The 13,010-nt window shown below is 45.9% G+C and overlaps 4 protein-coding genes across 4 annotated transcripts; 3 read left to right on the forward strand and 1 right to left on the reverse strand.

Annotated features, from left to right (window-relative positions):
• Positions 1-159: 159 nt before the first annotated feature.
• Positions 160-1,536, forward strand: C8Q69DRAFT_438338 (sodium bile acid symporter family-domain-containing protein; the record flags this gene model as incomplete). Its single annotated transcript, XM_028628585.1, has 4 exons — positions 160-460; positions 512-654; positions 715-801; positions 874-1,536. The coding sequence occupies 4 exons, from the start codon at positions 160-162 to the stop codon at positions 1,528-1,530; spliced, it is 1,188 nt and encodes a 395-aa protein (XP_028481585.1). The 3' UTR covers positions 1,531-1,536.
• A 2,528-nt stretch (positions 1,537-4,064) lies between these two features.
• C8Q69DRAFT_480716 (ankyrin repeat protein) lies at positions 4,065-5,378 on the reverse strand. Its single transcript, XM_028631543.1, has 2 exons — positions 4,773-5,378; positions 4,065-4,719 (listed from the first exon to the last, which is right to left on the reverse strand). The coding sequence occupies exons 1-2, from the start codon at positions 5,156-5,158 to the stop codon at positions 4,269-4,271; spliced, it is 837 nt and encodes a 278-aa protein (XP_028481586.1). The 5' UTR covers positions 5,159-5,378; the 3' UTR covers positions 4,065-4,268.
• A 275-nt stretch (positions 5,379-5,653) lies between these two features.
• On the forward strand, positions 5,654-7,645 carry C8Q69DRAFT_501658 (phosphotransferase enzyme family protein; the record flags this gene model as incomplete). Its single annotated transcript, XM_028632371.1, has 5 exons — positions 5,654-5,872; positions 5,923-6,227; positions 6,264-6,642; positions 6,722-7,359; positions 7,409-7,645. Exons 1-5 carry the CDS (start codon positions 5,728-5,730, stop codon positions 7,643-7,645), a joined length of 1,704 nt encoding a protein of 567 aa, XP_028481587.1. The 5' UTR covers positions 5,654-5,727.
• A 3,041-nt stretch (positions 7,646-10,686) lies between these two features.
• Positions 10,687-12,380, forward strand: C8Q69DRAFT_112235 (hypothetical protein). Its single transcript, XM_028625126.1, has one exon. The coding sequence runs from the start codon at positions 10,968-10,970 to the stop codon at positions 12,120-12,122; it is 1,155 nt and encodes a 384-aa protein (XP_028481588.1). The 5' UTR covers positions 10,687-10,967; the 3' UTR covers positions 12,123-12,380.
• The last annotated feature ends 630 nt before the right edge of the window (positions 12,381-13,010 follow it).

The following is a 13,010-nucleotide window of genomic DNA, read 5'->3' on the forward strand; positions in this document are numbered from 1 at the left end:
TCTGATTGGCCATCTTGGACAGATCAAGTCTAGCGTATAAATTGTTCTGATCTATATTCGACAAACGACTCCATTCTGTTTGTCCATGGAGATTTTCTGAGAGGCACTGAAATCCACTTCAATTTTCCTTCAATATTTCATACGATTAACCGGCTGGCGATGGTTACCACAATTCCTTGCATAGGTTTCCCTGCGAAGACCAAACAGCAATCTCACAACCCAGAACTATATAATCAGTCGACAAGTCCCACGACTGAGGATGCCGAAAAGCAAAAAACAAGCGAATGTGAAGATTGTACGTCCAAACAATCAGCCTTCAAGAGTCTTGGATGGTTGGATCGGTTTCTGGCCGTATGGATCTTTCTTGCCATGGCCATCGGAATCATACTGGGGAATTTTGTGGAAGAGACGGGCCCTGCCCTTCAGAAGGGGAAGTTTGTCGGGGTTTCTGTTCCGATTGGTATTGACTCACGACTTTCTTAGCAATAGTACTTGACTGACACGTTACAAGCAATCGGTCTCCTGGTAATGATGTATCCCATTCTTTGCAAAGTGCGATATGAATCGTTACACCACGTCTTCCGAGACCGGGGGATATGGATTCAGATCGCGTTTAGTATCTTTGTTAACTGGATCATCGCTCCTTTCTTGATGGTAAGAGGGCAGAAGTACTTGACTCGTGACGATAATTCTTGCTGACATTCCATATTGTAGCTGGGGTTGGCATGGGCTTTCCTTCCGGACGAACCAGAGCTTCGGGAGGGCTTAATTCTCGTTGGGCTAGCCAGATGTATCGCTATGGTAAGTGTTTTTCTTAACGTGTTACTCTCTACGTTTCGTGAGGATATATACTAACATATATCCTGCTAATAGGTTCTTATCTGGACCGGTCTCGCTGGCGGCGACAGTGAATACTGCGCCATTCTCGTCGCAATCAATTCACTGCTGCAGATGATACTCTTTGCTCCATTGGCCGTCTTCTTTATTCAGGTCATCAGTCACTCGGGCAGTGAGGTTACACTATCTTATTCGACCGCTGCTGAAAGCGTAGCGGTGTTCCTTGGCATCCCCTTGGGTGCCGCAATCATAACCCGCATTATCCTTCGAAAGATCGCTGGCGAGCGTTGGTATGACCAGGTTTTCCTGAAATGGGCTAGTCCGTGGTCACTTCTTGGGCTTTTATTTACGATCCTTGTGCTGTTCGCGTCTCAGGGCCGCCAGGTGGTACATCAGATCGTATCAGTGATACGAGTTGCCGCTCCGCTTATCGTCTATTTTGTTATTGTCTTCTTCATCACTCTTCTTGTGACTTACAAGCTTGGGTTTGGTTATAAGCTGAGTGCCACGCAAAGTTTCACAGCTGCCAGCAATAATTTTGAGCTTGCCATTGCTGTCGCTGTCGCGACATTCGGTGCCAACAGCAATCAAGCGCTTGCCTCCACTGTGGGACCGTTGATTGAGGTTCCGGTACTGCTTAGTCTTGTCTATGTTGTCAGGTTTATAGCGAGGCGAATTGGCTGGAAAGACTGAAATGATAAGGGAACAATCCAGCTCTTGTCAGTTTATTATATAGTCGTTCATTTACCGGCTACAGAAGGCTACAAATCCTCCTGAGATAGGGGGCAACAGCAAGGTTGCAATCATCGATATCCTTGCAACACACGAGCCTCAAACGGGGATAAAAAAAGATCTCTCCTTGTATGTTGGCTCTATAGCTAGGGCTAACCAGGTCGGCAATTAAGAAAGATACCTAAAGGAAGCAGGGTTTCAAAGTAATCAATCAAGTTCCCTCTTTTCAATTGATCCCCAGCTGACACCGACAATATAGACGTTCTGATTCTCAGCATTAATAGCGACCTAAACGTTTACAAGGAAATGTGGCAAAGTGAAAAATCTGACGGACCAGGGCTGTGCAAGCTCATGTTGTAATCCTGCGAAACTCGATACATTTGAGGAGACAAGGGAACTGCCAGACGTAGATTTCAATCGCTGGACTGGTGAGTTAACCTAAAGAAGTCAGTAAGAAATACCGCTGAGGGTTGTTTCCCTCAAGGCTCCTTCAACCTCTTTGCTGTAAAGCCCAATATTTATGATTAACACAGCACATTAATCTCTAACCCAATAAAGATAAACTATTCAATATTGTTCATAGCGTCAATGGATTCTTAACAGCTTGGAGTTACGCTTATAAGAATTAATTGATTTAGTAGCTAGATCGTGCATGTATTGAGGTCAACAGTAATCTTGCTAGCATTCTTGCTAGTAATAGATATTTATCCTTCTTGCAGCCTTCGATGGCGTAGAAAAGGTACTGTTTATGATTTAAAGAGGGCCCAGGTCTCATCTCAAAGGCAGCTAACTGTAATAAACTCCATCTAACCAGCCTGGAGATTCAGTGAGTGAATATGCGAGAAATCATCAAGGCCCCTCCACCTGCCGTCAGAAATTAGTGGTGGTCTAGACACTGGCTCCAAAGGATTTGCTTATTAAACAAATGTAGAAGGCTTGACTGGAATCAGGAGAGACAGCCCAGACGAAGTCTCGTATGTCACAGCCACTAGCTAATTGGTTGTTTCGAATATGTCTAGCGTTGTCCTTTCTCGAAGAAAAATGACATTTCTAGCGTGATCCTCCAGGCTCTGGATTCGAGACTCCTATATGTATCTAAAGCCTCTTTGTCAGTCAACCTTTTCTAACACGCTGGCATTCCTTTCATGCGGGTTCCTATTCATAACATAAACCTACAATTAAAGCTTAATAATCCATCTGTTATTGCTCATCTAGCCTGATAAATGCTACTATTATGCTAGGTGAATTTATATAAGATGCATCTTATCAATTGGAACACCAAGGCATCTGCAAGGATTATTCGGCACTTATAAATCGCATAACAACCTTTTTCAGCAGTCGCCTGTTTCACTCTATTCATGATGTGCGACCCGAACTTGAGTATGACTGGCGTCCAATTTGCATGATGAAGAATATGTTAACTTTCAATAGACCTAATACTTATTAGTTTCTCGCGGTATAGCAATTAAAAAGAATATAGTGGATCGTATCCCAGAAATCGGACTGGTCTTTTCCCACGCTTTTCTAGCTCCACCCACAGAGATAAATGGGCCGAGCTAGTTGCTAGAGAATTCAAGCTCAACAAGTTTCACTTCAGATTACAGGTTTATTACTGTCACTTATCGAGTTTTGCTAGACCATCAACTTCATAAAGTCAATTTGCTTTATCGGAATTAAACCAGCGTGCAGATAGAGGAGAGTGAAATATAGATCCCTTCTGGAGATTCTTTCGAAGAAAAAATAACTACTGGAGGCCGATATTCGCAATATTCTTACTACTAGTACCCTTGAATGCGCGCTAACATTGATATGATAAAAATACTATTAATCACAATAATTTCCAAAAAAAAAAAGGACGATAAAAGAAAAGAAAAGAAAAGTGAAAAAACAAAGTCAAATTCGAGTATTGTGTGCCTGCAGCTTTTTGTTGTGGTCTCCGTCATCTCCATGTGACATGTCAGTTAGGTATCCATACTTTTATTCTTCTGTCCTTTTAACCACTCCCAAGCCATCTATCTTCTTTACTACAAACCAAGATCACCAAAACTGTTTTGCTGCTATCTTATAACCATGAGCCACTCTCTAACTGTAAGCTACTTCAAATCCTTAAGGGCTGTGCCAGTGGTCTAACAAAAGCTAGCCCGAACAAGTCCCTTAAGACCAGAGATCATGATCCATCCACTCAGAAACCATGCACCGATCAGTGTTGTTCTCCCCCACTTCTCGTAAAGGTCGAATATAAGGTGATCGGTTGATGCAGTCGAATTCATAAACGTTCCTTCTCTTTCATATAAAACGGGATATCCTGGAGCTTTTACCATAACACTGCATTTCCAATTAGTAAAGAGATCGTAAAATCGACTTCTGCGGTCTCGTACGGAACGGACTTGCCATTAATGTAAGCCTTGAAAACTTTTCTCCTCAAAGACTGAGAAACTAAGTACAAGATCTACTTCAGAGATGATCGTTCTGTGCGTGTTCTACAAAAGCTCGGTCACAAAATACTAACCCTTCAAATACATAACACTGCATATCACCGCGCTGATTAAACGTTGATTAACATTGTAGTTCTCAGTTCTGGTAACATAGCAACAATGGGTATATAAACTATATCATTTAAAGCCTAGGAGAACAGGTGCCCAAAAATACGTAATTGAACACGGGAGAGACGAGCTACCACACATCCTCTAATATCTCGATCACTTTCTGTGGCCCGACATTTGTGCACACTCCATAGCTGTACGACCATTTGTATCTTTTATACTCTGGTCGGCACCTTTGCTGATCAAATAGTGCACTACATCAGCTTTGCCGAGTGCAGACGCTTTGTGCAGAGCTGTCCCGAGACCCATAAACTGGAATAACGCCCGAGAAGGATAATGGTTCTCGTACATAATAGCATTAATGGGCGCTCCTTTTTCGACGAGAAGCCTTAAGACCTCGATAGCATCCGCCTCTCGTTCGATTGCATGGTGAAGAAGCTGGCCCTTTTGAACATCTCCACCACGGCTGAGAATGAGGCGGATTACGGATATAGGGGCGCTTTCGACAGCAAACGAGAATGGGGTGAGATCAATAACGCATTGACGATTGGGATCAGCTCCATGATCAAGAAGCCAAGCTACCATATCCTCATCTGCAATAGCATAACTGAAGAATCGTTAGCCCTGACAACACATTGTCAAGATGATTGGAATGCTCACCCAAGTATGGGAGGCCTAAGTTCGCTCACGGGTTGATTGATATTGCATCCGTTTTGAAGGAAAACTTTCAGCATATCCTTCCCTTTCACTTTGACGGCTTCTAATGCATAGAGTGGATCCATAGGTAAGCCGCGATCGAGAAGCTCTCTGATGAACTGCGCATCGTTTCGTTTGATGGCTTCTTTCATTATCGTAGACAAGTCGCAAATATCAAAGCCCTCCGATGAAGAACTTTGTGAGTCAAGAATCTTCCTGAATTCCTGGAGATCACCACTGACGCAAGAAGCATGTAGTTGTTCGAGTGTCGCTGGTGGCGTTCGTGTTGGGAGTTGAGGATACTCGGTCGGCTTGACAGGAGGGTAATCTGGCGGAGGCAGGATATCCATGACGGGCTGGATCAGAAAAAAGGGTAAATTACTATCAGACTTTCGGGGGGAGATGTGTAAGACAGCAGTAGGTAGCGAGGGAGAGGTATTTAAGTCATTCCCGGCCGATGACACTAGGCCCATGGTTTGCGGAAACAGGAAATGGGCGATGTGCTTCTAGTAATGGTGAGTCTCTGAAGCTTGCTTCATATCGCTGAGCGCTGGCGAGGCGGTATATTAGGATGTTTCCTTTTACGCTACTTAGTGACGAGACACCCTTCAAATTTGGACCTACGTCCATAGCCCTATATCTCCTAGACTGACGTCTGCATACACTTCATGTCTTTCGAATTAAATCTTCCAAGTAGAATATGTTCGCTAGAACTACTACCGGTCATGATCGCTGGCTATGGATACGGTTAATGTGAGCAAGACAGCTGACTGGCTGGATCCGACCCTTAGTAAGCGTATGTATGTGGCACTAGTTTCGCAGCTCCAAGCTTTAGAACACCACAACCTACCTACCTAGGTATCTTTTTAAAGGATACTATGATCTTGTGAATATTGCTGGTATAAGCTGCTGTAGAGATATGCAGCTCACCATAAATCGGGGTTTTTCTCCCCTTCGGTGTGTTTTTGCGCTTCATCGCACATCTCGCTCTTTGATCACATCTTTTGTGCACTCATCAACGCAACATCAGATACGAACATTGACCATGTCATCGTGTCTTGGAGGTTAGTTAGTCTGATCTCATTTTAATCTACAGGACCTAATTGTTATCTAGATGTCTATTGGGATGACGATAGCTTTTATCACTACACTGGTGGCCGCTGGCTATTTAATGAGGCGGAGCAGCTTGCTGACCGACGCGTGAAATTCAACATGACCGAACTGGTCAGAGTTGCGACTGCAAGTCTAGGTTACAGCCTATCTTCATGTATTGGCGTGCAAAAGCTTCCGGAAGGGAATTATAATAAGGCTTTCCTTATCAAGATGTGTGACGGGCGGCAAGTCGTCGCTAAGGTCCCTAACCCCAATGCTGGCCTGCCTTTCTACACCACCGCCAGTGAGGCTGCGACGATGGACTTTGTACGTTAAATCTACTGCCGTAAATATGGAACGAAGCTGAATTTCCTACGGATGAGGACTATCGCCGGAATCCCGTCCCCAAAGGTGTATGCGTGGAATGCTTGTGCCGCTGGCAATCCTGTTGGCGCTGAGTATATTATCATGGAGAAAAGTGACGGAGTCCTGCTAAGCTCCAAGTGGCCTACAATGAGCATGAAAGAAAAGCACCAGTTGACACAGTGTATTATTGGTTTTGAGCGGAGCCTTCTTTCACACCACTTCGAGAACATTGGAAGCCTTTACTATGAAACAGATCTTGCGCGTTCGCAAGATAAGTTCTCCACCACTGCTTACTCTGGTTTTGTTGTCGGTCCCACAACAGACCGAAAATTTTTGGAAGACGGACGGAGAACTTTCGATTCAGACAAAGGGCCATGTCGGTATTCCCCTTATTTTCCATATTTAATCTGCTTCTCAGCGTTTCGGTCCTTTTGATAACTCCTATGCGTCTATAGGGAGCACTGCTAGCGAATATATACTCGCCTCAGCCCGGCGCGAACGAGAATGCATTCAGCGATCCACAAAGTTCCCGAAACCGGAAGGAATATTCGGTGGGCCGAGGTCTTACCAACCCACGGCTGATGCAAAGCTTGCGGTCTTGGACGATTTTGAGAAGGTGGCTCCCTATCTACTTCCCAAAGATACCTCAGTCCACGTTCCGGTTCTATGGCACGGCGATCTTCATCACGACAATATCTTTGTCGACCCGGCGGATCCATCGCAGATACTTTCTATCATAGACTGGCAGTCAGTACATATAGCACCGCTTTTCCAGCAAGCCACAACCCCGGCATTCTTGGAATTTGACGGACCAAAGGAGCCGGATGGTCTCTCAGTGCCATCTTTACCGAAGAACTTTGAGGAGCTAAGTCTTGTCGAAAAAGAGCGAGCCAAGACCTTGCTAGCACAACAATCTCTATATAAACTGTATGAAATACAGTCTGCGCGGCAAAATCCCCCTGTTTTCAAGGCTCTACGCTACGCCAGCACGCTTGGAGGTCAGATCATCTCGCTGGTTTCGCAGGTTTTCAACGACGGTGAGCCGATCGTAAAAGGCCAATTAATTCAGGTGGCGCATGAATGGGATCGGATAGTAGGCAAAAGACGGGCCTCCTTGTCCGCTTACTGTGACACCAACCGAGGTCGCGGCACAGGAGGTCGATCAGCAAAAGTGGGAGGAAGGTGTGCAGTTAATGGAAGACGTCCTTGAAGCTTTGGGTGGCTCAGAAAACGGGTGGCAGGGCTGGGTGAATCACGAAGACTACAGTCAGATGAAAGGAAAGCTGTCCACCGTGAGGAAGCAGTTTTTAGATCACATGGCCGAGAATGAAGAGGAGAGGGAAGCCTGGGACCGAGTGTGGCCGTTCCAAGATAAGTAAGGTGATTAATTTCAAGCGTTTATTTGATTGCTGGTGCGAAGGTTGCACAAATAAGCATTCCGAATATGCAGCAGACCCCTTCCGCCTGGTGAGGTGGATCAGCTCTGTTTTCTCTACTGAGAAGCAGGATCCTGTTCACCGGGCCCATGCTTCAATGCTGGGGGTGTCTTCGTCCTGAATCTTCTTGACGTTTTCCTTGATCACAGTGGCGTAAGTTTTCATTGTGTCATATAGTGATTCTGCCCCCTGATCTGAATCACCCAAGTACCTGTGAGATCGATCCTCGAAAGATTATCGGTGAGTCTGATCTCTCTATTGTCTTATCGATGCACCACGTATGCTTATATCTAGCAAACATAGGGTCTGATTCGTGGTTCCGACAGAGTTTTTTAGATTTTGCCGATGTGGCCAGTTTGTGGGTGCTTCTCCCATGGTAATGCCGGAGAGCCGGATCAACAGTAAATGTGATAAACCTCGAGGTTTAATTTTAGATGACCCTTTCAATAGAGAGGCCATCTTTCCAATTTGCACCTATGTCGTTCGATACTACTAGAGGAAAGTCAGCTTTCGTTCGATCATCATTAGCGAATCCATCATTACCGAATCTCGGTACCATCGCTTGATCAGCTCATATGTCTTGAGCCTTTTGGACCCTGCTTCCTGATGGATATGATTATTCCAACTGTCAATATTGGCAGCGCTACTTTCTTCTATCAAACAACTGCCTCGACAGAGTTAGTGCCGGCATACCTTAACCAGCTGAACTACTAAAGACGGCAGGAGACCCGTGAGATGACAATGGCTGGCCTCTGAGGTCTGCTTATCCATTGTCCATTACACGTTTCGCATGAAAAAGTCCTTTCTGGTAAACCAATCTGTGGGGGAGTGAGCGTAGTTTATACACTACACTACAGTGTACTCCGCCTAAGGGTTATTCCCTCAATGTCCGACAAGAACTGGCAAAGGAATGAGCCTAGAAGGCACAGGAGAACAAATTGCACTATGTCCTGAATGGGCTTGTTGAGCAACGCCTCTTTCAGGAGATTGTGTATTGGTGGATTGTCTCGATTAGCTTCTTTATCTCCACATAGTTTCACTTGGTGACCAAAATCCCGACTCTCATCGTTGCCGGCAAGTGGTCGGACGTGAAGACTTTCGATCCCGCATATCTGGCCTTCAAAAGCGAAAATCCTGTGCGTTCAGATGGACACTGTTTTCTACTCCTTTGGATATCGCCAGGATATTTGCCGCCAATGAGGAGACGTTCATTATCATCAACGGTAGTCGCTAAATGCAACATGGCAGGACTTAGCTTCGCAAGACTTATCCTGCCATATATGCCCAAGCCAGTCTCTTGTCTTAAGCAGTGTCTCGGCCTTCATGTTCTTCGGGACAGACCAAAGGAACTCAAATATCTCTTGATGTATGAGAGAGTGGATATTCCAACGAGACTGTAACGACGGCATATATCACCAGTATAGGCTGTCAGAGTGGCCAATGCTCCATGGTTCTTCCATCAGCTTTATCGAATCGGGATTTTTTTTTTTTTTTTTTTCTTTTTTTTTTTGGTGCAGACGATCCCCAATTGCACCTGCCACATCGAAAAGCAAAATCCACCGGAGAATAAGGACGACTCGATTATTGTTTATCAGCCGAAACGCGAGATCAGCAGGAGAACCGTTAATGATTCTCCACCTCGGCGATCTCATCCATGGATCTGAAGTTAATATCACCCCCAGTTCATTGTGGGGCAATAATGAGCGCACGAGGAAGACATAGGCTTTCTCCAGGGAAATGATCGAGGTATGTCAAATTAGTACATATATCACCAGCTAGGGGCGAAAATAATTCTCCAGCCGGTAGCTGAGTTGTTGACGGTTAGTTTTAGATGATGAAGATTTCGGCTTTCGGGGATAGAGGCTGGGGATAAAATCTTTGCCGACGGAAATTATAAGTTGTGAAACAACCTTGTTTTCTCTTTGCTCAGCCCTATATTATTATTATCATTCCACTGGATCTTAACTAACCATCATCATTCATGCCGCTTACAAATTGAGGATTCCCCAATGGTCTAGCCCACTATTGCGCACACTACTCCATGATTGCTTCGTGCTTTAACTAACTATAGCGTCCGGGGATTATCAAGGATTATCGACAGAAAAAAGCGCACTTAACTATTGCTTCTCTATAGTCGGATTCCCTCTTGTATGTTGCAAACCGGATGCATACACATCAACATTCTAGCAGACGGGATACAAGCCGGTTGCTAAATCGCACGGCGCGGGCCTCGCCCAAGACGGCCAAAAGCCCGGAGCTCTTATTGACACTTGGCGAGGTTAGCAACCGCTAGCTTAATCTCTATCGCTCTAAGGGGCCGGTGCGGCCCCGAAGTTTAGCGGTCCAGGACTCCAGGGGGGCCTGTTGGGATCTAGGGCGACCTGCGACTCTTGGCTGTCAAACCATCGTTGGCATCTTATCCCTAAGAGAGACTAGGGATTCGGAGACCTTCAACTTTCCATGCTCGCTTGCGGAATATCCTGTTCATATCATTGTTTCCAAGTCGTAATTGTCTTACTTATTTACTGTTCACCTGTGGGTCGACGTTTGTTATTAATGATGCCCAAGCGTTCATAGACTCTCCATCTCCAGAGCTATAGCGCTCTATTTCTTGCCAAGGATCAAGAAGGTACGATAAGGTTAACAGTCCAGCTGATGAAGCGCTCGCAAAGATCTGCTGCCTTGTAAGTCGTTGCCCTGCCATATTTATTCCATGTCAATGACGACAATCGTTTGGGATACGATCCACATCAGCCTCGTGCCGGTCGCAGTCAACGTCTCAATGCGAGTCTACAACAGGCCGAGAAATCCGGGGAGATGAGAGCTATAATGGTATCAGAGAGCCAAGCTAAATCGGGTCTGGCGTCGGTCACTATCTTGTTTCAAATTTCCAGCGTTGAAGCTTCCCAGACACTGTTGAACGCTAGTTTTCTGCTGCAGACAAGGTCGCGCCTAGCGAGCGTCTCGGGCAAATAATAGGGGCCGCTATGTTGCCTGTCTTGGTAATTAACGGAGACCTAGGGGACGGGCACGTTGAAGAGAGCAGATAGCGGCGAGCAGATAAAGGATCGCTTTACTGCGCCCTTCGGAATCCTCTTGCATTGCCAGATTTTCCCATTTCTGAGGGAAAGCATCCAGTGTCCGTTTGGCAGTAGACACCTGGATCTGTCAACGGTCTCTAGCCGCTCGGACCTCGACTCGGGTACGGATGCCTTCGTTCTGATACAAGAAGTGCTACGCCTCAGGGTCGGTTCTTCTTTTCATCATGGCATCTGCTAAGCCCGTAACTGTCGTCGTGATCGGTGGTTCCAATGCGGGGGTCGCTGTGAGCCATGGTCTTCTCAGACAAGTGCCTGGAGTCAAGGTCATCCTCATCAACCCGTCCGAGACATACTATTACAATGTTGCGGCGCCGAGAGTGGTTGCGAAACCGAAAGCCTTCTCGCCAGAGCAGTATATCTTCTCCATACTCGAGGCTTTTGAGCGGTACCCAGCCGCTTCGTTCCAATTCGTGATGGGAAAGGCGACAAAATTCGAACCCGGTGCAAAGACGGTCACAGTTGACAGCCGCGGAGAGTTTTCTACCATTGCTTATGACTATCTAGTCATCGCGTCAGGCAGCACTTCTCTGGCAACTCGTGGAGAAGGAAGTACGAAGATTCCCTTCAAGATCACGGAAGGAGAAGATCTTCAGGCCGCCATTGCAGAGGCGCAGAAGACCTTGGCGGCTGCTCGCAGTATAATCATTGGAGGAGGGGGCCCTGTGGGAGTCGAGCTTGCCGGCGAGCTGGTGGACGTTTTCTCCGATCGGAAAGATATCACACTCGTGACCGCCAGTCGACAGATGTTGCCATCCCTGAAGGCAGGGACAGGATCGGCAGCCCTCAAGCTCCTGAAGGCGCGGGGCGTTCGTGTCCTATCTTCGCGCAGCGTGGAGAAAGCAACGCAGCATCCCGTCTCAAAAGAATGGACGGTGACGTTGGATGGGGGTGAGAAGATTTCGGCCGACGAATATGTATCGGCCACAGGAGTGCTTCCGAATAACGAATTCATCCCGTCGTCGTTCCTCAATGAGGATGGTTGGGTTAAGGTCGACAACGAGTTCCGTGCCCTCGCGGCCGTGATAGATGGTCGCAAAACATACGTCTATGCGGTCGGGGATATCACACAACACCCGCTTCGTACCCTCTCGCGAATTCCAGACCAGATTACCGTGGTGGTGAACAACTTGAAGGTTGAGATCACAGGCAGAGGAAAGCGAATGACTTACAAGCCCAGCGAGAAACCATCAATGCTGGTACCTGTCGGGCGATCTTCGGGGACGGGACAGTTAGGGGGATGGACTCCGTGGAGTTGGATGGTGGTGCTCTTCAAGAGCAAGGACTTTTTTATCTCGAAAGCGCCTACATATATTAATTAAGATGGAAATGCGGCATGTCCGGCTTTGGGATGATTGGTGTCATGACGATGTTATAGAATGGACCTGGCGATTGCGGCAGAACGATGCTTATGGATTGAACCTCAATGACTGGGTGGTACTGTTTTTAAAAGATTCCCTACGATGATTTGGTCCTTGCTTTTCTAACCCAGAATCAGCATATATGTAATGTATGATACCCGACAGAGCTGGATATTATTAGAGATTAAACCCTACTAGTTTGCTAATCCTAGAGTATTGATACTATCGGTATGTCCAGATAGCCGCCCTCCTCACCCTGCAAGATGCATATCTTGAGGCCTGTAAACCGCTTGAAAGTAACCATTTAGTAACCGGTGGTATCGAGTTAATCTGTGTTTATACTTAATAGCTCTATCATGAAAGGCTATTGATATCTCAATGAATGGGACAACTTAGAACATAGATCATATAGACAGCTATGCATGGTAAATAAGCTATTTGGCTAGTCTCCAGGTGCATATGCATTATTATCCGGTAATAGTGTTTTATAGTGTTTTAACGCTAGAAACAGATAGGCATCAAGCGGGTTAAACATATGTTGGATTCGCTGGAGACCAATACTACAGCTGAATATTATCACCAGTTATTAATATCTTATTCAGGATCCAAATTCAAGCTTCCTATCAGTTCAGCTTGAGATCTTATTACGGAAAAAAGGATCGGTTAATTCCATGCGCCTGGGCTTTACCTGCACTTCTTTCTGACCCTTATACAATCTACCTTATATCTCACCTTCCTTGCATGCTTCAACAGTTGCGCCATTCCATATCAAAGAAAATCTTTTATGGTATTCGCCATATATAGAGGAAAGAATTATATCAAGAATATGGGAACTTCTTCTGCTTCGAC

Source organism: Paecilomyces variotii, assembly GCF_004022145.1.
Source record: "Paecilomyces variotii strain CBS 101075 chromosome Unknown C8Q69scaffold_15, whole genome shotgun sequence".
Classification (NCBI taxonomy): Eukaryota; Fungi; Ascomycota; class Eurotiomycetes; order Eurotiales; family Thermoascaceae; genus Paecilomyces; species Paecilomyces variotii.

Bases quoted from the DNA above. Each gene is read 5' to 3' on its own strand.
- C8Q69DRAFT_480716 (XM_028631543.1), bottom strand. From the start codon at position 5,158: ATGGATATCCTGCCTCCGCCAGATTACCCTCCTGTCAAGCCGACCGAG. The intron at 4,720-4,772 runs GTGAGCATTCCA...ACGATTCTTCAG, and splicing joins CTTAGGCCTCCCATACTTGG to TTATGCTATTGCAGATGAGG.
- C8Q69DRAFT_112235 (XM_028625126.1), top strand. From the start codon at position 10,968: ATGGCATCTGCTAAGCCCGTAACTGTCGTCGTGATCGGTGGTTCCAAT.